This window comes from Prinia subflava, chromosome 11 (genome assembly GCF_021018805.1).
Source record: "Prinia subflava isolate CZ2003 ecotype Zambia chromosome 11, Cam_Psub_1.2, whole genome shotgun sequence".
Taxonomy (NCBI): domain Eukaryota; kingdom Metazoa; phylum Chordata; class Aves; order Passeriformes; family Cisticolidae; genus Prinia; species Prinia subflava.
This window is the reverse complement of record NC_086257.1, coordinates 17,403,070-17,423,936: the sequence shown is the minus strand read 5'-3', so window position 1 is coordinate 17,423,936 and position 20,867 is coordinate 17,403,070. Positions and strand designations below refer to the sequence as shown.

The following is a 20,867-nucleotide window of genomic DNA, read 5'->3' as shown; positions in this document are numbered from 1 at the left end:
CAGCATCCCTGTGCAGTCACACAGCACAGCACAGAAACCTGGCTACCTCCACTGACTGGCCAAACAACTGTTAGTGCTGCAAGTTCCTCAGTTTAGAGGTTTCTCATCTGTATTAATGAGTGGGGTAAACACTTCACTTTCTCTTCAGCTTCCTAAACTTTGGGCAGTGCTTGCTTTATTTTTGGTTTTACATTGCTCGCTTCAGTTCCTTTCCTAGCAGTGACCTTCTAAGCTGTCCTTTTGTCTTGCTGGTTTATGGTGCCAGGTAAACCCAGTGATACTCCTGGAGCACTGGTGGAAAGTAAGTTCTTCAAGCAGCATCTTGAATTAAATATTTGTATGTGGATTATCTTTAGTCACTCTAAGTAACACTGCTGTTAGGAAAGTGAACTGTTTCAGCTCCTAGGGACTGGGATTAACTGCTCCTTGAAGGCCTTTACTTTAAGGGGATCCAGACTCAAAGCTGATCATGTTTGAAAAGGGAGAGGGGAGGGCAAGAAAACTTTGCCTGTATTAAATGGCTTACTCAAACTTTATTTACACTTCAAGGAGAAACTTTTTTGTGCAAAAAAATTGTATGATGTGGAGAAATTTGTGAGAGAAACACAGACAGACATGATTTTTTTTAGTCCTGTAAGTTATAATTAAAGCTTTTATTAATGATCTAAGTCAAAAATGAAACAGAAGAACAGGTAGGTAGATTAGCTTTCCTAACATCTTCCTTTGTTGCAGTTTTAAGAAGCTGGATTTCATGACACCAGTGAGCAAATGATCTATTTTCATTGCTGCTGTAATTGTGTTGAGACTGTGGCATCACTCTTTTCTCCATTCAGGATTGCCTTGGGTCCTGTTTGTTACCAGGATTTACCCTTGCTGGAATCTGATTCCGTGTTTTTCCCCCTCTGCTCGTGAGTTCAGTCTCCTGTGGGTAGAGCAGTGGCAGCTGTAGGAATTTCAGCTCCTCCACAATCCATGGCCATTGAGAAAACCTTTTTCTATGTCTGAGGCAGTGTCTGTTTGGTTTGGCTATGGGAGAGCAACGAGAAAAGTGATGACTCCAAATTGTTCAGGAGTGTCCTTAAAAACTGGCAGGTTTGTGGCACCTCTTGCAGAGCCTGAGAAGATGAAACCCTTGCCTCCATCTGCTGTGCTCTCCTTGGAGTGCTCAGCACTCGCTGTGTTGCAGAAGCCCCTTGTGTATGGGGCTCTGTTGAGAATGTTGAGATTTGTCTGGGTTTGTTTGTTTTACCTGGATAAAATGTGTCTGGAATAAGCTGTCCTAGCAAGCCTGTGGTTTGGCTGATGTTTACTGAGGCCACTCAAGGAATGTTTTGTAGGTGCTGCACACAAGAGACAGACACACAGTCTGTAGTGGAGAAGCAGGCATAAACTGCATCTAGGGTAGAGAAATATGGAAGTGCTAGATGAGCAAGTACAAGAAAATTGATGAGATGTTATGTCCTGATTTTTCTGATAACCGAGTTATGTGGTGAGTAATAAAGGTTACAAGAGAGCCAGGCCCTGTTGCAGTGCTTTTATACTGTTAAGCTGTGCTCTCTATCAGTGGAGGCAGCCAGTTTTCTTTCCACCTTGTAAGTCCAGTAAATTCTGGACAATTTTCTGTGTGATGGAAATATTTTATCCAGGTGATAAATTATGTTATTTGTCCTCTCTGCATTTCCACTCGCCTCTCACTCCTCCACAATTAAAAAAAAAAAATCCCAACTGCTGTTTGTGTCTAAGATGAATAGAGACAAAATGCAGAAGAGCTTCTTAAATCAGACTTTGAGTACCTGCTTTTGCAGATACCACTCATACTTGCCTTAAAAGTCCAATTGCTAATGTTTTATGTTCATTTATAGACTCTAGACTCCTTTATTTTGAGCTACACGTGCTTATGTGTAGTGATTAGGACAGACATGGCTAAGGCAAAACTTGCTATAATAGTCTGTAAGTCAGAATAAGTCTGATAGAAGGGCAGGACAAAGTCCTTGTCTGAACTTGAGAAAAATACAAACTTGTAAAATATGGGCTACATAGTGAGGCTGGGGCAATTTGCATGTGGCATCCCATGTTGTGTGTGCTGCTTTTGCCTTCCCCTTGTGTTTCTGGATTCTTCTAACTTTTAATTAATATTTATAGCTACGTAGTGAAGATAAACAGGTATTACTATGCAGGCTTTACACACTTGTGTCGTCTCAAATACATCCTTATTGAACACTTTGAGATGCAAGTTCTTTAGTGGGAAAAGGAATTTTTAAGATGATTAGCTGCTGAGCTGCACTGGTACTGCTTTGTTATCAAAAGGATAAATACTGATTATAGAAGCTGATAGTGCTGGTGTCATACAGAGTGAGGTGTTGCTGTAAATACAGAGCAATTACTTCAGGAGTAAACTGTGCCATTCTTTATCTAGTGAGAGAATCAAAATGTCTGTGGGTGTTTGTGTTTTGCTGTTCCTTTAAAGGAAAGCTTGGTGTCAGCTTGTGAAGTGTTTTCAGAGGCTGCTTACGTTTATTGCACAAGAGTAAGGGCTCCTTTGTACAGTGCTGATGGGGTTCGGTACCTGCACACACTTGTTGATAACTTGGACTTCAAAGTTTTGTTTTTCAGAAGTTTTTTGAGTCAAGCTGGTTAACTGTGCTTGCCCTAAGGCATTGGCAGTGAGAGAGGTTTAACCTCAGGCTAGAGAGTAATGAATTATATATGGGGAGCATGGGATGGGTGGGAATTACCTGTTTATTGCTCTACCTCTAGGGAAGGTAAATGAGCAAAGCCTGTTTACACACCCCAACCATTGCAACGATTGCTTGTTTTTCCTTTTGGTGCAAGTGAAAATGTCTTAGGGAATGTGTGGTTGTGATTGGAGGAGGTGTGGAATTTTAGATAGGCATGTGGCCTGAGAAGTGTGCCTTAGTGTTTTCCTATTATGTTACAGTCCAGATAACTGGATTCCTTTGCCTTATTCTTTCAGCTGTTTTTGAAGATCATAATGCAGCAGAAAAATGAAAAGCCATAGAAGACATTTGCTTTGGCAAAGAAATCAGCTGCTGGCCCAGTCTGGAAGATGGACCACTGGTTTTGGGAAGCTTGGGAAATACTGCTTCCAAGAGCAATTTTTCCTAACTTAGAAGAAAAGACAGAGTGCTCAGCTATTTGTGAGCTTAAATCACAACAAACTGCACAGAAGACTGTGGTACAGAAGGAAGACACTTGAGCTCCAAAGCAGGTGGGCTCGTGACGTGCTTCTAAATGCAGAAACTTCTCCAAAACTTACTGTTGAGTCACACAGCTTTCCCTAAAAAACTACTGAGAGCAAAAAGATCCTGTCGCTATCGCGAAGCTGAAAGCTCGTCTGGAGAAGCAGTAAGGAAACTCAACAATGTATCCTTTCAGAGTGCAGATCCCTTGAATGAAGAATTTGAAACTGTTGCTGTTCTCAATAGCATCTCTGGCCGTACCCATTATGTCTCAAGTGGCTCTCTGGAAGGTGCTGCCTTGCTTGTAAAGAAAGGTGGTTTTGTACATAGCAGCGGGGAGAGCAATAATGATGAGGGCAACACAGTCCTGGTAGTTTTAAACAACTTTAAAAGGAAATGCTGTTGCAAAGGGAGTGGAATGGAACTTGTGGCCCCTTGACAGCTCTAAAGAGGTCCAAATTTAACCATCATTCTGTAAAAAAGAGATTTTTATTTATGATGCATAAGAAACTTTCTATGGTTAGGTTTCGGTATAGAATCATAAAATTCCCAAAACTTCGAGCAAGAGACAAGACTTGCAAATTAAGAAAAATCAAGCAAAGGTGGGTGCAGAAAGTTACAAGGGACCATCAAGGAACGCTTCAGCGGGATTTTGAAAACAGATTGTGTAATTTGTTTTCCTCCTGGAAATCAAAAAGTAAGCGTCTTTGGAAGCGGTACAGCTTATCAGATATGAACAATAATCCACCCAAATCTTCAGGAGCGGAGAATGAAATATGTGCACCTGAGATCTGCCACACGCAGGATGTGTCTGCTGAGCCGTGCTCTGAGGATCCAGAGTCTGGAGGGCAGGGTGGCAGTGTGGATGCTGTCCCACCAGAACTGCATGTTAGAGCTTCTCCAGAGGCACAAACCTTGCACCAAGTGGAGACCAACGGGGCTCTGGCAGAGGATCATTGCTCTGACATTGTCATCTCTGTGACAGGAAAAGAAATTGCTGCTTCAGATCAAGATGGTGCAGAATCCAAGGAGGTTGTGGGTGTAGATGGAATGACACTGTTGCAATCCTCCTTGCAGGATTCTGATGTCAGTGATAATTTTGCAAATGGACCTTTATCCATGGAGCTGACACAGAATGAGGACAGCTCTAGCCAAATGGAAGTAGAAGGCTCCTTAAACTTGGACATTTTTAGTTCAAAATTACTAGATCACCCTTACTGTAAAAGTCCTCTTGAGGAGCCTTCACCAGAAAGCACAGGACTGAAATCAGGAGCTCGGAAGGGAGGCAAAAGGAACAGTCAGAAAACTTCCCGGGTGGCTGATGAGCAGTTGGCAACGTGGCTTTGTGGTATACCTTTTAAATGTCTTAGGGCATCCAGGAGTTCCTGAAAGCTGCTGCGTGTATTGTGGGGTTTATATATTGTGTTAATTCCTGTATAAAAATGGTTTCTTACTCTGGATTGTAAAGGTCACTTAGCATAACATTTGATTAAATGAGGCTGCAAAGAGAGCTGCATGGAGAAGAGCTGCATGAAGGAGGGACAAATGAATGTTTAACTTACAAGCTATTTTAGGATTATTTTATTTTAGAGACTACAATGTTGTTTAATTGGAATATGCAGAAAATTGTTCATAGAAATTTAAATGTCTTATCACGTGGAATCAAAAGGTTCAGGTTTTTAACTGGTTGACAATTGTTATTCTTAATTTGGTTTTTGAAAATCCTAGGTATTCTAATGGTTCCTTCTACCCTTATACTCTCTTCTCTTGCTCTTAAACTAAATCACTTAAACTCAGATTTTAATAGCCAAATACTCTTCATTGTCCCTTAGTTTTCTCTCCAGTTGTTCATCGAGTAAGCCTAATGAATATTATGAGAATATTTTTCAAACAGACTAATCTTAGCAAAGGTTCAGCAAAAAGGCTTTGTGGTTTTTTGTGCTATGCTGAGCATGCAGTATACGATAGTCTGTCTAAAGAGGAGCATGATAAAAATAGTAATTGGTGTCTTATTTATGTGTAGCAGCTTCTACACACAGGGTAAGGAGCAGTAAGCTAACATGTTGTGCCATCTTGTACCATCAGTGTAACTTCAGAGATATTCTGATAACTTCCTTTGGAGAAATTGACTTTTTAGAGTCCCACAAACTTTAAGCTGGTGTCAGTGAGTGTTAAAGGAATTGTTTGAAGTTTGACATGCTCTGATTTTTCTGCCTACCTATTTGTCCTTCAATTTTGCAATTGATTTCTCTAAAGCAAAATGTGAAGAAGGAGACAGGGAACCTCAAGAGAGGAGCTAGCTCTCCACATCCTTATCTGTAAGTTAGTGTGGGGATGTGTATCTCTCTGACTGGCTTTGTGTGATCCAGCAAGGACCAGATGCTGTGTGAGAAACTGAGAGAAACTGTGATAACCCAGTGAAGAGATCACTTCTGCAATGGAGTTTTAAAGTTTGTGCATCAGAAAAAGAGATGTAGTCCTATAACAGGCAAGAGCCAAGGTTGTATCAGGGTGGCAAAGGTTAAAGTTTTGTGGTCTGATGGTATAGTTTTCTCAGCTGAGAAGCTGTAAAGAAGAATTTTAGTAGTGGTATAGCTGCGTGCAGGAGCTCTTGCATGTTTAGGGGTGTTGTTAATTATTAACTGCACCCTAAAAGACAGTGCTAAACTGGCAAGAGTTCCTGAGGTAGGAACATGAAGTAGGTGCAAGTGTTAGGGCTGCTTGTGGGTTTTGAATTTCTCTGCAGCAGCTGAACTGGGACGTTAATGGCTGCAATGCTTAGTGCATTCACAAGTGCTATTAGGTATCAAACAGCCCCATGGTAATTCCAGTTCATGATAGGTACCTGATTTTACCCCAGGGCTGAACTCTGTATTCTCTTCCTTGAGTTACACCAGCCCAAGTGAGGTCAGTATTGCTGGAGGTCTGGAGCTCTGCTGCTCTTAATTGTAATGACAAGAACAGTTTTTCTTCTGTGTATTAATAAAAAGCCTTTAAAATTTTAATCTGTAAAAACAGAATAAGGTACATTCATAAGCCCCATGCATTGTCTAGCTAGACTTCTAGCCAGAGTGAGAAACATCTTCTCTGTCACAGTTTACTGAGATAAGGGATAAAAGTTGTTAGGCAAAAGTGTGGCAGAGTTGCAAGGAAGGTTCTTTTCCCATGAAGAATGTTTTCATTTGATCTTGCTCTTCAATCCTTCCTCCCTTCCTTCTGTCACACTTCTTGTTATATCTTCACAGCTATTCTCAGCTCCTTGTGTTTTGAGTTTTTTCTTAGTTTCTCTCCTTTGGTTTTTATTCTTACTGCTGTTCTGGCACTTTTTCTGTTCAATGTTTCTCTTATCTTGCTTTTTCCTATCCTGATCTTGAAAGTTTCCAGGAAATGTTTTTAAACCCTTAGAAAGCACACACTGCCCTATCCAGTGATGCTCTGCCATCACACCCCAGCCACAGAAGAGTCCTGGACTTAGGATTTATGCAATTTTCCTGGGCTCTGATCTCAGATCCAGCTTTCTGTACACAGAACACATGTTTTCTGCTGCATCTGAAAATTCATTTTCAGGGAGCTGAACAACTTGGTCTTTTTTCTCTTGTTTACTGGCAAGTGTTGAAATCTTATTCTCCATTCTCTTTCATTCTCAGAGTGGTTTTGGATGCTTGTGTGGAATTTATATCTCCAGTGTTCCAGTCTTGTGTTTGAGAAAGAAAGAAGCCTATTTCCTAGGTTTTTCAGTTCCTCCACCATTCATCTCTTCATCATTTCCAAGTTAATACCTTTCTCTGGTGTGGTTGCTCAGTGTTTTGCTGGGCAGTCACAGGCTGGCACGGCTGTCTGTGTCACTGGAAATGCCACCCCTAGGATCCAAGGGTAAAGGAGTTAAACTTGCTGGGAGCTGTCTGGCGTCTTCCGCTCGCTGCGGTGCGGCAGCGGAACTGAGCAGGCTGCAAAGGCTGCCAGCTCCAGCTGCCTGCGTGTGAGGAGAGTCATTCTGCCTGCCATAAGGACAGGATACTGGCTTTTCAGTGAAACCTGTTGCAGGAACTGATGGCTTTTCACGTTGCAGTAAAATGATTTAAAATGCTAATTGAAGTAGGGAAGGGGATGGGTTCTTCTCTAGCACTGGTATAATTAGTTTGCTGTAGATATGAATGTGTATGGCAGGAACAGGGTCTGATCTTTTCCTGTGAAGCTGAGTGATCAGATTAATGCATTTTTATTTTTGTCCTTCTTCCCCTACCCCCGCTTTTATTTAATGTTGCCAATTTGAGCTTAGCTTTTTTAAATATCTCCTTGCCATGTGTGGTGCTGTGTGTTGGCTGGGTGCAGAATAACTGCTGCTTGTACCTGTAAGAACTGAGAGCTTTACTGGATTGGTGAACTCAGAAGGTTTTTATATGTTTGCACTTTCATTTTTCTGGTATATTTAAAGGATTCCTAGATGAAGTTATGAAGAAATATGGCAGTTTAGTACCACTCTGTGAAAAAGATGTCATGGGAAGATTAAAAGAAGTCTTTAATGAAGATTTCTCCCATAGGTGTGTAGCAGTATCACATTGTACACCTGGTAAAGAACAAATCACTTGCATTGCTACTGCATGCTTTGCCTCTAACAACTAGCAGAACAGAATTCATTTGACATGACCTTGACTTGATTTTTCTCTACCCTTTCAATCCTGTTTTAGAAAACCTTTTATCACCAGGGAAATCATGAAGTATCGGGAAAAACATCCAAAAACCTCCACTTGCAATTTCCGGGTCTTCTATAATAAGCACATGCTAGATATGGATGATTTGGCTACACTGGAAGGCCAGAACTGGCTGAATGACCAGGTCAGAGATGCTTGGTGTTTGTTCTTCCCTAACCCCTTTTAGCCCATTTATATTAGAATACCAGTTGTACACCTTCTGCTGACATTACAGGTGGAGTATCCTTACTTTACACTTCACCAGTAAAAGGAGTGGTGGGCAGCTTTTATAGTGACAGGTGTAGTAAGTCTGGAAGCTGAGAGGTGTCACAGTTAGACTGTTTCCTTTTGAAGAAATTATGTTGTACTATTTTGATAAAATAGTGGCTACCCATATAAGTTTTAGTAACTTTCCCCATCTGCAGCTTGAGCAGATTACAAGAATGACAGAGTGAAACAGCAAACTGTGGCCCACAGCCAAAAAACCAGGAAGGCTGCAGAGCCCAGGGCATGCACCAGTAGATTTAAATTGAATTAAACTGCATTTAAGATTGAGGCAGACTTGAAGCAGCCTGTTACAGTCTCTCTCCAGGATGACCACTATTAGTTGCAGAGTGCTTGTCCTTTAGACAGTGGCTCTAAAGGCTCCTCTCCATATTGCTGGTTTAAGTGGGTAGGCTCCTAAGTTTTATGGGCATTTGTGAATTTGGGTCTTAAAAAATTGTGATGTAATTAACTATTTACTAACTCTTCCAGATAATTAACATGTATGGTGAACTCGTAATGGATGCAGTCCCTGAAAAGGTGAGGGAGTTTTGTTGTTATGCAAATGTACCTAATGAGAGAGGGAGAGGGGAGGGCAAAACTTTGCACACTTCAAATACAGAATCAGGATTCAACTCAATGGTGGTCTAAATGGTTCCATTATAATTTGTTGCTGTGTGCTGCTCAGATTTTCTACTTTTCCTTTTCCCTTTTCAGTGCTGTTGCTCTTGTTTCAGGAACTGACTGTATTAGCTCTGCAGGTGGTCTCTGAGGTAGCCTAATGTCACTGAGGTACCTGTAGAAGATGTGCCCTGTTTTGGCCCATCCCACTCTCCTTACTTCCCTAGAGGTTTTTGTTTCCAGCTTATCTGCTTCTAAAGTGCTGTATTCATGCTTTTGCTCACCAGCCCGGTGTTTCAGCTGAAATTTCTGATGAAGATGGATTTCTGCTGAGATGACAAACCATGAGTGTTAGCATCTGAACCATGCACATGTGCTGCTTGCACTCACCCTCCCACCCACCTCATAGCTGTGGGGGCTGTAACAGCTCAAGCTGTGTCAGCTGCCTGCCTGGTGAATGTGAATTTGTGAGGAGCTGCTCGGTTCCTTGGCAGTATTGACTCTGCAGGACTCTTGTTTTGTGCATCCTCCTCAGAATGCTTACAGCTTTGCAGCTGCAGTGCCTGACTATTGGTGGCAGTTGAGAGAAAGAAAGCAAAAAGTAATCAAGATAATACCACCCCCCCCACCCCATTTTGTGACTAAATTTGCTGCAGTGACAATTATAAAAACCCATCTGTTTACTAGTAGGGCAGAACAGTTTTCAGGTGAGACCACAAAGGAAGAACCAAACAAAGCCGTTCTTAGATGAGCTCTGCACAATGTAACTATTAAAATCTTCAAGCTCTGAGGAAAGGGTGTTGTTGCTTTGATTGGAGGTGATGGTGATTCTTCATTAGTATTCTCTGTATTTCCTGAGTATGCTAGGCTTGGGGTATTGGAGATTGTATCTGTTTGCTTGTGTCTGCTTTTTCTTCCTAGTGCATAATTGAAATCCTCATGGGAGATTTTGTGCTGGTACCTCAGAATGTGGTTTTGAAGTCTGTTGGCATAGCTAATGGATGTTAGACTGTTCTCAGATGCTGATTTTTATAACTTTTTTTCCAAGTAACAACTCAAGCCTTCTACCACCTCTACACTAGCAGAATTATTAAAAACAGATGTTGCAGATTTCTATTTGTGTTAATCGGTTCCTATAATAGAAAGAAGCTAAACACAAGGAATAATAGTGTTAACCTGGAGCTAATTTTTTTTTTGCATAAGCCTACTTTTTTTTTTGTCATAAATGTCAGTTTTCACTTACCAAATGGATCGGTCATACCTTAAAAATACTTCTCAGCAGCAGAATATTGTTCTTGTTGGGAGCTGGTCATAAGAGGTGAATACCAAAGACAATGTTATTGGACTAAATCTCATAACTGTTTCAATCAATTTTCTGAGTCTCAGCTTCCAGCAACTAAAGCCAGAAGTTACTCCCTTCTCCATCAGCCCTGCTTTTCCAGTCCAGGGTTCTCTTCCTTGATCCCTGTCAAGAACAGCAAAAACTAATTTCTTGTCCTGGTGTTTTTCTCCCATGTCCGTCCCCAACAAAACAATTAAACATGATATGCCTGGAGATACAAAAATGTAAATATAAATGCTGCAGTGGCTCACATGATATATTATAGGGAAATAAGGCTTATTTTATTAGCTTGCTGAAGAACAGTAATAGTTGAGGCTTGGCAAAGCCTCTGTTTGTCCCTACTGGGGTTCTGTTTCTAAACCTGCATTAAATATTGCCTCATTACAAGTTGTTTTGTATAAATTATCCTGGGAAGGGGAATGACTGTGCATGAAAATTTCTGTGCTCATTCCTCCTCTCTCTCTCTCTCTCTTTTTAGGTTCATTTCTTTAACAGCTTTTTTCATAGACAGCTTGTAACCAAAGGATATAATGGGGTAAAACGATGGACTAAAAAGGTACCTTTAACACTGTGTCATCAGTGCTGGGGTTCTGCTGGGCTGGGCTCAGTCACTGGCTTGAAGCTGGGTTACAGTGTGTTATTTGCAAAGGATGGGTTAGCAAAGGAGCTGTACAAAGCAGGAAAGGCTTGATGAAAACAGTAGTGTGGAGCGTGGCACTATTCAAGTTAGTGCAGGTATGTTGTACTTGGAATGGCTAAATCTTCAGTGGGAGGTTATCTCTTTGTGTATGTTCATGCAAGTTGTTAATTTAACTGCAAGAAATGTCTCTTACTGCTCCTGACAGTGCTAGGTACACTAATCTGCAGGAGAGCAGACTTAATTCTGCTTTTTCCTTTTATCTCAAACTGGCATTCTTTGACAAAATCAAATTGTTACTCCAAGTAACACATACCAGGTACTAGAAAGCAGAAAAGAGACCCATGGTTAATAAGCCAGACTGTTGTTCTCATGACAAGAACAGAATTCACTTTGCTTTCCAGAACCCACACCAGATCATGTGTGATATTTTCAGGGGTAGCTAATGCAAAAAGAAATACTCTCTTTTTTTCTTTTTTTTTCTATGAACATTTGTCCTTTCTAATATGGGAGATGAGGCAAGACTAATCAAAGGCCGTGTTTGAATGTATGATCTTTCTGCAGAAGTACTTAAATAGCACACATCTGTGAAATGCTAGAGATGAACTCATTATCCAAATATAAAATCTATTCATATAATTTATTAAAAATCTCTTTAAAGGGTGATGGAATATCGGTGCTTAATATTCCCACATATTATTTTTTAAACATTCTTTTTCTCTAGAAACCCAAGTTTTGTAAAACTCCCAAAATTAAGGTAGATTCTGGAAGCAGGATCTGTATTGTTGTTGCTGCTGAGAGGTGTCTGATGAGACAGGACAATTTTTAGACACTTTGAATTCCTTAGGAATCTCTCAAGCAAGAATGAGAACTAAGCAGTTTCTATGGGAAGGATTCCGTAGACTCCTTCATCCTGCAATGTGCAGTTAAGGGGAATTTGTTTCTGCTCTTTAAACACACCAGAGTGTTGCACCATGTTTTATAAATATTCTCTCCTGGGATACAGGATGTCCTATGCTGGCTCTGGCTGCAGTTGTTTCAGAGCTCCTGTTTGTGTGTTCTTTCTGATCCCCCATCCCACTGGCACTCCTGATCACTGTCATAACACAGAGCTGACTCTGCCCTCTTGGTGGAGTGAATCTGTGTTGCCACCACTCTTCCTGCACATCAGTTCTTAGCTAAAGCCCCCACTTTTGGCTGCCTGTTTCTATTCTTCTGCTGCAGGATTGCACACCTGCAATCCCACAGCCAGGGCCACATGAGGACCCTTGTGGTTCTGCTGTTTCTGGCCATCACAGAAGATGTAGTTCATTTATCTTACTCCAGTTTTCCTTTGTGGTCTCAGCTCGCTGGCTGCCATCCCTCCGCTCTCTCAGGATGATGGATCGGTGTGCAGCCAGCGCGCTGGAATCCGGTCAGGAGGAGTTTCTGCAGGTGGGAGCGGGGTCGGTGCTTGTCACAATCAAAGCACTGCTTGAGCCAGGCTCTCCTGATAACTGCTGTGAATGCCCAGACCTTTTCGTCTCTTCAATTTCCCATTGTTACTCAAGAAATAGACTTTTCTTTCCTACAAAAGACCTGCCCTTGCCAGTAGTGTTGCAATTATGTACTGTTCAAATTGCACAGTGCTTCAAAAAACAGGAAAAAGCTTAGAAATCTTCCCACAGGATGAGTTCATTTAGTTCAGTTTTCTATTTTTGCTTATTTTCTGGACTGTGCCACCAAAACCCCAGTAATTAGACACTCATTTCAAGAGGAGCTAGAAGAAGGAAGATCATGAAAGGCCTCAGCTTGGCTGGCTTCCAAAAGCATAAAGGCTCATCTGCCATACAGACACCGGGGGTGTTGCATCTGATCTACTTGTACTGTTCTTCAGGACCTTTTCCCTTGTTTGCTTGCCTGTGACCACTGTGCATCTGCTACAAAGTTAGCTTTGAGAAGGGATGAATCTGCTCTACCTTCTTCCCCTCCTTTCCTCTCCTCACCAAAGCATCCTGCACTCCTCTGCCTTCCTCTGGCAAGTCCCAGAGCCTGTGTTAGAGCAGAAGGGGTCAAACTGCAAACTTGCTAGTTTTGTGGGGTGTTAGTAATTACAGCTTCTTCATAGAATCATGGAATAGTTTGGCTTGGAAGGGACCTTACAGATCATCCAGTTCTGCCCCCTGCCATGGGCAGGGACACTTTCCACCATCCCAGGTTGCTCCAAGCCCTGTCCAGTCTGGCCTTGGACACTCCCAAGGGTGAGGCAGCCAAATCTTCTCTGGGCACCCTGTGCCTATGTCTCACCATCCTCACAGGGAAGAATTTCTTTCTTACATCTCATCTAAACCTGTCCTCTGTCAGTTTAAAGCCATTCCCTCTTGCTGTTCTTTCATTCCATGCCCTTGTCCAAAGTCTATCTCCAGCTTTGTTGTAGCCCTTTAGGTACTAGAAGGGTGCTATGAAGTCTCTACAGAGCCTGCTCTTCTCCAGACTGGACAGCCCCAGCTCCCTCAGTCTGTCTTCATTGCAGAGGTACCCCAGGCCTCTGAACATCTTTTTTGCTTGCTCTGGACCTGCTCCAACAGGTCCTTCTCTTTCTTATCCTGGTGCCCTCAGATCTGGGCACAGAACCGCAGGTTTGGTCTCCTGTGAGAGCAGCAGAAGGGCAGAGTCTCCTCCCTGACTCCTGGCCTCACTGCTTGTGATGCATTCCAGCATGCAGTTGGCTTTCTGGGCTGTCAATGCACGTTGCTGCATTGTGTTGAGCTTCTCATCAACAACCCCAAGGTCTGTCACCTACTCACAAAGCAGCTCTGATAGAAATGAGTGGTGCTCAACTGGACAAGTGCCATTACTGAGGAGATAGAACTAACCTAAACTGAGGCTTGATTGTATTGCCATCATTACCTGAGAAATCCCACTTTCAACACAGATGTTGCAGTGCAACATGAACAGGATTTTGTCACAGTAGTGATCAATTCTGATACTGTACAAGGTTCCTCAGCCACTTTCTGGACTGTAACTGTATTTTTGTGCCTGCTGCTAAGTTGTGCATTAGGTAAACATGCAGAATATGGTGAAAGAGTGGAGGGGACAAAAGAAGATTTCAGTTATGGAGTGACAGAGAGCAAATTTGGATACAATGAATCTCTTGCTTTGCTGTATTCTACCTGTGGAACTCTCTCTAATATATGTTGTTCTTTTTGCCAGGTGGACTTGTTTAAAAAGACTCTCTTGTTAATTCCTATTCACCTGGAAGTCCACTGGTCCCTCATTACTGTGAACATCCCCAGTCGAATTATTTCATTTTACGATTCCCAAGGCATTCATTTTAAGTTTTGTGTAGAGGTAAGAGTGACAGCTGTGTTTGCAAAGTCTGAACTGTTTTCTTAAACAAAACAATTTTTGTTCCCCCTTTGTTTCTGTCCAGCCATAAACTTTAACTGTGGTATGTCTGTTGTTGTCTTGCTGTGTATGAAATGAGAATCAGCCTGTCCTGCTGAGGAGTCTGAAGCACAGAGCTCGAGGGTCACACCAGAGCTGGGGCCTGAGGTCAGATTGCCTGTTGCCCAATTAGCCTGACCGTGTAATCAGCACAGCTCTGGTGACTCTGCCTTGGCACTCCCAGAAAAAGCAGGAGCTCAATGCCCAGTGCCATGGGGAAGCAGAAGAACCCCAAGGAGAGTGAGGGCATTTCTTTTATCTGTTAAGGGACTTGTGTTTAGGATAAATGATAAATTGTGGTCCTTGAGGGGATGGGTTGCCTGGGTGAGAGCACAGGACTGAAGATGCCGTAGTGTTGCCCAGTGGGGTTTATGTGTTACTGTGCTATTAACAGCGTGTTGCCTTTTTCCTTGCCCTGCATTGAAACAGGGTGTTTGCCTCTGGTTATAACCCTGCAACCTGAACACTGGAGTTAAATTATCAGTCTTCCTGATAAAGAGCAGCCAGGAAATTTTTTGCTGGGCTTAGCAAATTGTAATGACCTTCTTACAAAAGCTAATTTTGTCAACTTAATTGCTTGCTTGATGCAGCAGCCTTCTACTTTTAACTGTGTGTAGTTGTTGGCTTACAGAAGAGTAGTAATTATTGTACTCAGGAGAGTTCCCAGGTAGGACTTCTGAATGAAGATAGTATGCCTGCTGGCATTTGCTGAGGATGAAGCTAATGTTTGTCCTGGGAGCAAGAGATCTCATGCTCTCTAGCTTGTGAATGTGCAGCATGAACCATCCCTCTCAGCAGCCCTACGGTCTCTCCTGCTGCCTTGCCTCATGGTCTGTCCCATCCCATTCCAGCCAAGACATTTGCACCTGAATGTCTCACAGACATGAGGAACTTTTATTTGTGCCTGTTCCAGGGGCAGGAGGGGAGCAATACCCCAGAATTCACTGATCCACACTAAGGTGAATATTTGTGTGCTGCAGTGTTTAAATTGTGCTGTAAATGCCCAGCCTGTTTACAGAGAAGTAGGATTTGCTTAACCCAAGACCACAGTCTCATTTATCTTGCTTCCTTCTCTTCGCTTGTGTCAGCCTATTTTTTTTCCTTTATGTCACTAAAACTTTCCCTGGAGCTTTGTTGATTAGCTGCAGAACTCGAGCATTTTGTATTGAGACTCCAGCAGGAAAATTCGGTCATATTTAACATGAGGGCCTTGGTGTCAGCCAGTAAGCCAGGAAAGAACACATGCCAGGATGCTCTGTGTTTCCTCTGGATGTCTGGGAGCACTCTGACCTTGTGCCTGGGTGCCACAGCTAGTCTGGTGTGAAGTAGAGCAGGGTACAGTGTGGCTGAGGGGTGTTAGAGCTCCCCTTGACAGACTAAAATGAGCCTTGATGGTAGAAGGCACAGTACCCACCAGAGTTCATTTCTTTACCTCTAGATTTGAGCTCATTGTCAAAAGGATACCAACTAAGTACAGTGTCTCTCCTGTTCTTTAGTGGGTGAATAATGTTGCTTTTTTTCTCCTTTTCTTTTAAAGAACATTCGAAAGTATTTGCTGACTGAAGCAAAAGAGAAGAATCGCCCCGAGTTCCTTCAGGGTTGGCAGACTGCTGTGACAAAGGTAAATGACAGCACTTTGAGCCCTGGGGTCTGAATGTGGGAGATTTCATGAAGCTGCTTCTAAATTCATATATTTGTACAAGCAGTAAATGGGTTTATGCTGCCCACATGGAGGTTGCTGGGAGAGATGGGATGGGAATTCCAGCTTTGTTACTCATTCAGCTCCCACCAGGGCTTTAGCACTTCCTGCAGGTGACTTGGTGATCTGAGCCTTTCTCTGGACAATTAACTGTGTGCACAGCAAAACCTGCAGCTGGTGTCCACATTGACACAAGGTCAAGGACTGAATGAGCTGGACCTCAGCTGCCCCCCGTTCTCCTGAAAGGGCTGTTTGAATGGAAGGGCCTTGGTGAGGGAGGGAACAGGCTGGTGCTGCTGCTGCTGCTATTTTATGTTAGCTATGGATAGAGGCCTTTGGTCTCCAGGGCTGTTTGTGGCACGTTGCGTTTGATCGCGAGTAAACAAAGTCTGGCAACAATAAAAGGCAATAACTTGTGTGTAGTGTAAATGAGGGAATATGTAATTTGTGTAGCCATCCCATAATGGCTCCAAAGATATAAAACAGGTCATTGCACACTAGACATACCTCCAACAGCTCCCTTCTTGCACTGGTTTATTTTTAGCTGCTGATACAATGATGAAATGATTCCTCTCTACACTCATGCACAACCTGTGCAGTCAGTTCATCCTCCTGCATTCTGTGAGGCAGAAGATCTGGGAGTTGAGAAAAAACAATTACTTTGCCTTTTCAAGTGCCAGAGACATAATAGCACTAGTGATTGGGACTTTTCAGTCTGCATATCAAAATTGAGCATGTTTGAGGAAATAATGAAGGTTGAAAGTTATCATTTGAGACTGCCTTGCTCAGTCCTGTTGCCTAGTGATGAACCATTTGTCATGTTCTCTGAAACCCTTTGGTGTGGCTGGGGGAGGAAAGCCACTGCTGGTAGCAAGGATGCTGAGAGTAATCTTCCTCTAGGCCTGTGTGACTTTGCTGATATAGTTTTGTCCTGTGTAAAGTAGATAATGCTGTACAAACATTTATTTAAACTAATTGAGAAGCTGTTCTGTGTAGGTCACTAAAAGAAAATAAACTTGAAAGAAAGACTTGTAATTTATTTTCTGTCCTACACTATATATTTTTCTAAATATTAGGTGTTATTCTAACAAGGTGTTGAGTGTCACCTTGCAAAGTTTGTGTGAGAACAAGTAATTACAACTCCAGTTTCTGGTGCTGCAGAACAGCTAGCTCTGAGCATGAGACAATTGATCCTTATGCTGAATCTCTGTTTGGACTTAAAGCAGGAGTTAGAGAATAAAAGGATAAGTGAAAGGATAAGGATCTGACACGTCTCTGGTTGTTTCTTCTCCTTTCAGTGCATTCCACAACAGAAAAATGACAGTGACTGTGGGGTTTTTGTGCTCCAGGTAAGAGCATTCCTTTTTAAAATCAGTGGCCTATATTGTTCATGTAGTAAATGTCCTTTTTTTCAACCAAGCCTTTTCCTTTTCCCCAGTACTGCAAGTGCCTCGCCTTAGACCAGCCTTTTCAGTTCTCCCAGGAAGATATGCCCCGAGTGAGAAAAAGGATTTACAAGGAGCTGTGTGAACGCCAGCTAATAGACTAATAAAATGCAGCCAACCTAATTTCTCTGGCATTTCTGACAAGTTGCAGCTGGTGTTTGTGTACTTGAATTTCTGAAAACTTCCATGAATTTTGAGCGATTTTCAGCTGAGTGGTGTGGCCACTGTTGTTACCTCAATCTTTTGCAAAGTTCTTTAATTGGCAGAACATAACAGAGCTGCCATAGACTATTCCTAATGTCAGTTTGGTTCTCTTATGTTCTTTCCTGTATTTAATATTTATTATTTCAGCATGCATATAGGCAAAGCATGCAACTAAAACCATGAAACAGTAGATTTGGGGCACCTTTGAGGTGTAGCTAGAAATGACAAATACAGGTGAATTTGTCTGGAAAAATAAAGATGCATGATATGTTTTCTGATGCAATAATGCTTTGAATGTATCAAAAAAAATCAATGCCATAAAAAGAACAGCTAGAACCTATTTGATAGTTCCATTGTCCCTGTTGTGGCTGTGTAATACTGAATACCACATTTTAGGGTGGCTAAACTCATCCACAATTTTAATTTGCAAAGACCCCTTTTTCAAATAGTTCAAGTTGCTAATAAAGTTTGTTCTGTTAGCATTTCTCTGGCTGTCATTATCAGCCTGTCCCTATAGATAAAAAGCAGCCTTTGCACAAATAAAGCTTCAGCACTTGTCTGTATAATAGAAAGTACAGAAGTGTTCAGTCAGGCAGATGGATGGTAAGTTCCTAGATGCTGCAGAAGTCTCCATGATGTGTGTATTAAGGAGAATCATAAAGCTGGCCCTGAAGAGCCACAGCTTAGATAGTAAGATAAACTCCTTGGCTGTAACTGTTTACATCTCAGATGGCTTTGAGTCATTTCTCAGATACATGATATGCAGTGAAAATGTACCATTTCTTCCTTCAGCTGTCTTCAAAGCTTGTTGTCTTTAACCTGCCGTTGGCTTTTGCTTTTGTTCAAATGTAAATTAATTCATTTCTGCTGCATCTGCTGTTTGATTGTCTCGAGCATCCCTGGTTCAGTGCGTTCGGTAGCGCCGATGGGTGGGGTGGGAGTTCCAGCACTTGTGGTGGGTGCAGTGCAAGCACAGCCGGGTGATGTCATCCCCTGCAGAGGGCTGGGAGGTCCCCCCCTGGACCCTGTAAGGTTGTTGTGCTGGGCAAAGGATGAGTGAGGGTGGTGGGTCTGCTGGGCTTTCACCTTGCTCTGTGAACTGTGGTGTGCTCCTTGCTGAAGAGAGCTGCGTCTGTTCGAAGAGATTGTTGTCTGGCACTGCTACACCAGCAAATGTCTTTGCTGTGTTTTTCTGGCAGATACAGGAATGAGCCCAGAGGAAAAGTATTTTCATTGCTAAACATCATCTGCTGCACAGCTTCACTTTGTGTCCGTCCATAGCCCTGGCTTCTGATGGAGGAAAACCACTTTGACTTCCCTGTCTTGCAAATTAATCCAGACTTGAGCTAAGCCAGGTGCAAATCCCTCCTAGATGATGGGAGGGAGAGGGGAGGGAGTGCCAAGCACAGGCAGGCCAGGAAGTGGAAGCACGTGTGCTCTGTGCTGTGCTGGAGAAGGAGTTCCTGCAGTATCCTTGCATGTTCCCACTTCCCCTTGTTGGCAGCTGGCAAGGACTGGCTTAATTTAGCAAGATAAGGAAAGCCTTAAGCACTTGGTTAGATAATTGAAACGAGGAACTTAATGAATCAGAAAGAACCTAAGACCCAGACAGGCAAGATACATCTGCCCGTTGTATGGTGCAGAGCACCCCACAGCCCATGGTTTATTTGTGTTTCCTGAGGTGTGACTGACAGGTGAGTCAGTCCTGAAGTCAGTGTTGGTGAGCAGTGGAGGGTGACGTCCATGAAAATTGAAACTTGGAATGTGGTTTCTCCTCTGAGGTAGCACATACAAGCCAGTGCTGCCATTCTCATCTGCTCTGCACTGGTGTCACATGAAGGGTTCCAATGCTGAGGTGATGGGACAACTGATCCAGGCCACAGCTAACGCAAGGACAGTTCTTACCTCAGTATAACTTGCTACTAAATGTATATCCTGGTATGAATAAATACACAAAATTGGGTGGCCAGGAAGAGATGGGGAGGTGGTGCCACTTTGGGTGCGTGCAAGTGAGGCTTTATTTTCAAGTAAGACTCCTGGCAGAAAGGGAGAGGAACAAAAACAGAACTGCATGAGTAAATTGCTTTTATTTTTCAGAACACGGGCAATTTGGTAAGGAAGTTTGAAAGGTGTCTTGTGAGACTACCAGCCTGGGAGGCTCAATGCCTCAAAGAAAGACCCTTATTTTTTTGTGCAAGTTGCCTTGTTGATGGATATTTTTCATTGCATGGGAATGTGCTGGAACACTGCACTACAGACAGTTGTTTCCTAAGGCTTGGTGCCTACTGCAGATTGGTAGGCATCCATCTTGCTCTATATGAGAGATCATGAGGAGTCTTTAATCACGATCCCCTTATCAGCAGCATCAGCCAAAGCACAGGATTTCTGTGAGCTGTGTGTTTGAGGCAAGTGCATGTGTGTCCCAGATCATTTGAGGGGAGGGGGTTTGCATTTGAATCTGCTGCCTTGTGAACTGGGGAGCAGGGTGGGGAAACATGCATGTTGGAAAGTACTTCTTATGTGCTTTCTTGTCATCTAGAGGTTTCCTGACAAGTGTTCCAGTTGGTTATGGGGCAGCACAGAGGAGTTGCACTTGAGTCTCCAGCTGTGAACACACCAGTGAGGGGCCTCTGAAAAAAAAAGGAGGGGAAATTGAAAACAGATCTAATGTAAGCAAAGTATGTTGGTGCAGTGTTGAAATTAATCACAGGCAGTCGGAATCTCAGGCTCTGTAATGGTGTATCCTGTGAAACTGGACTAATTAACTCCTCCTTGAGAATGTCTTTGATGCCTTAAAGGAGATGGACTTCATAATCTGTAGTCATTTTACTAGTTCTTAAAACATTCAGAACTATGTAGAGTGTTTTTATTATGAGAGGCACATTTATGTGGATGTAGTTATGGCTGTTAGCAATTCCATTAATGTGATCTTCAGATTTTCATAAATCACTCTGAACTGGTTTGGCGGATGCTTAAATTTCACGACTTGTTCCAAAGAGATTGTCTCGCTGTGCTGATTTATACAAATAGTCCCAGAACTGGTGAAGCCTCTGCCTTGTGCGTGACAAATTTAGGCTACCTGAGCTGTAATAAACCTTAAACAGAATTGAAAATGAATTATCAGTTTCCATTTCGTTTGCTTTAATCTATAGTTTTAAATGACTGTGTCCCTGATACAAATCAATAAATGCAGAGTGCGGCCTTGATTCTGCAAGGTGAGCGGAGAGATGCCCATTGCTGAGCTGCTGGTACTTGCAGAATGGAGGCTGCACCTTTGTGCTGTCTAACATGCAGTTGTTCTGCTCTTACCTGGCTCTCTTGAGTGTGAAGGTGATATT

At 42.6% G+C, this 20,867-nt stretch overlaps 1 protein-coding gene across 1 annotated transcript; it reads left to right on the top strand.

The window, feature by feature from the left end:
• The first annotated feature begins 3,446 nt into the window (after window positions 1-3,446).
• SENP5 (SUMO specific peptidase 5) lies at window positions 3,447-20,646 on the top strand. The gene is made up of 9 exons (XM_063407954.1): window positions 3,447-4,548; window positions 7,636-7,741; window positions 7,889-8,036; window positions 8,648-8,695; window positions 10,597-10,674; window positions 13,948-14,085; window positions 15,719-15,802; window positions 17,179-17,229; window positions 17,319-20,646. The coding sequence occupies exons 1-9, from the start codon at window positions 3,597-3,599 to the stop codon at window positions 17,427-17,429; spliced, it is 1,716 nt and encodes a 571-aa protein (XP_063264024.1). The 5' UTR covers window positions 3,447-3,596; the 3' UTR covers window positions 17,430-20,646.
• Window positions 20,647-20,867: the final 221 nt, after the last annotated feature.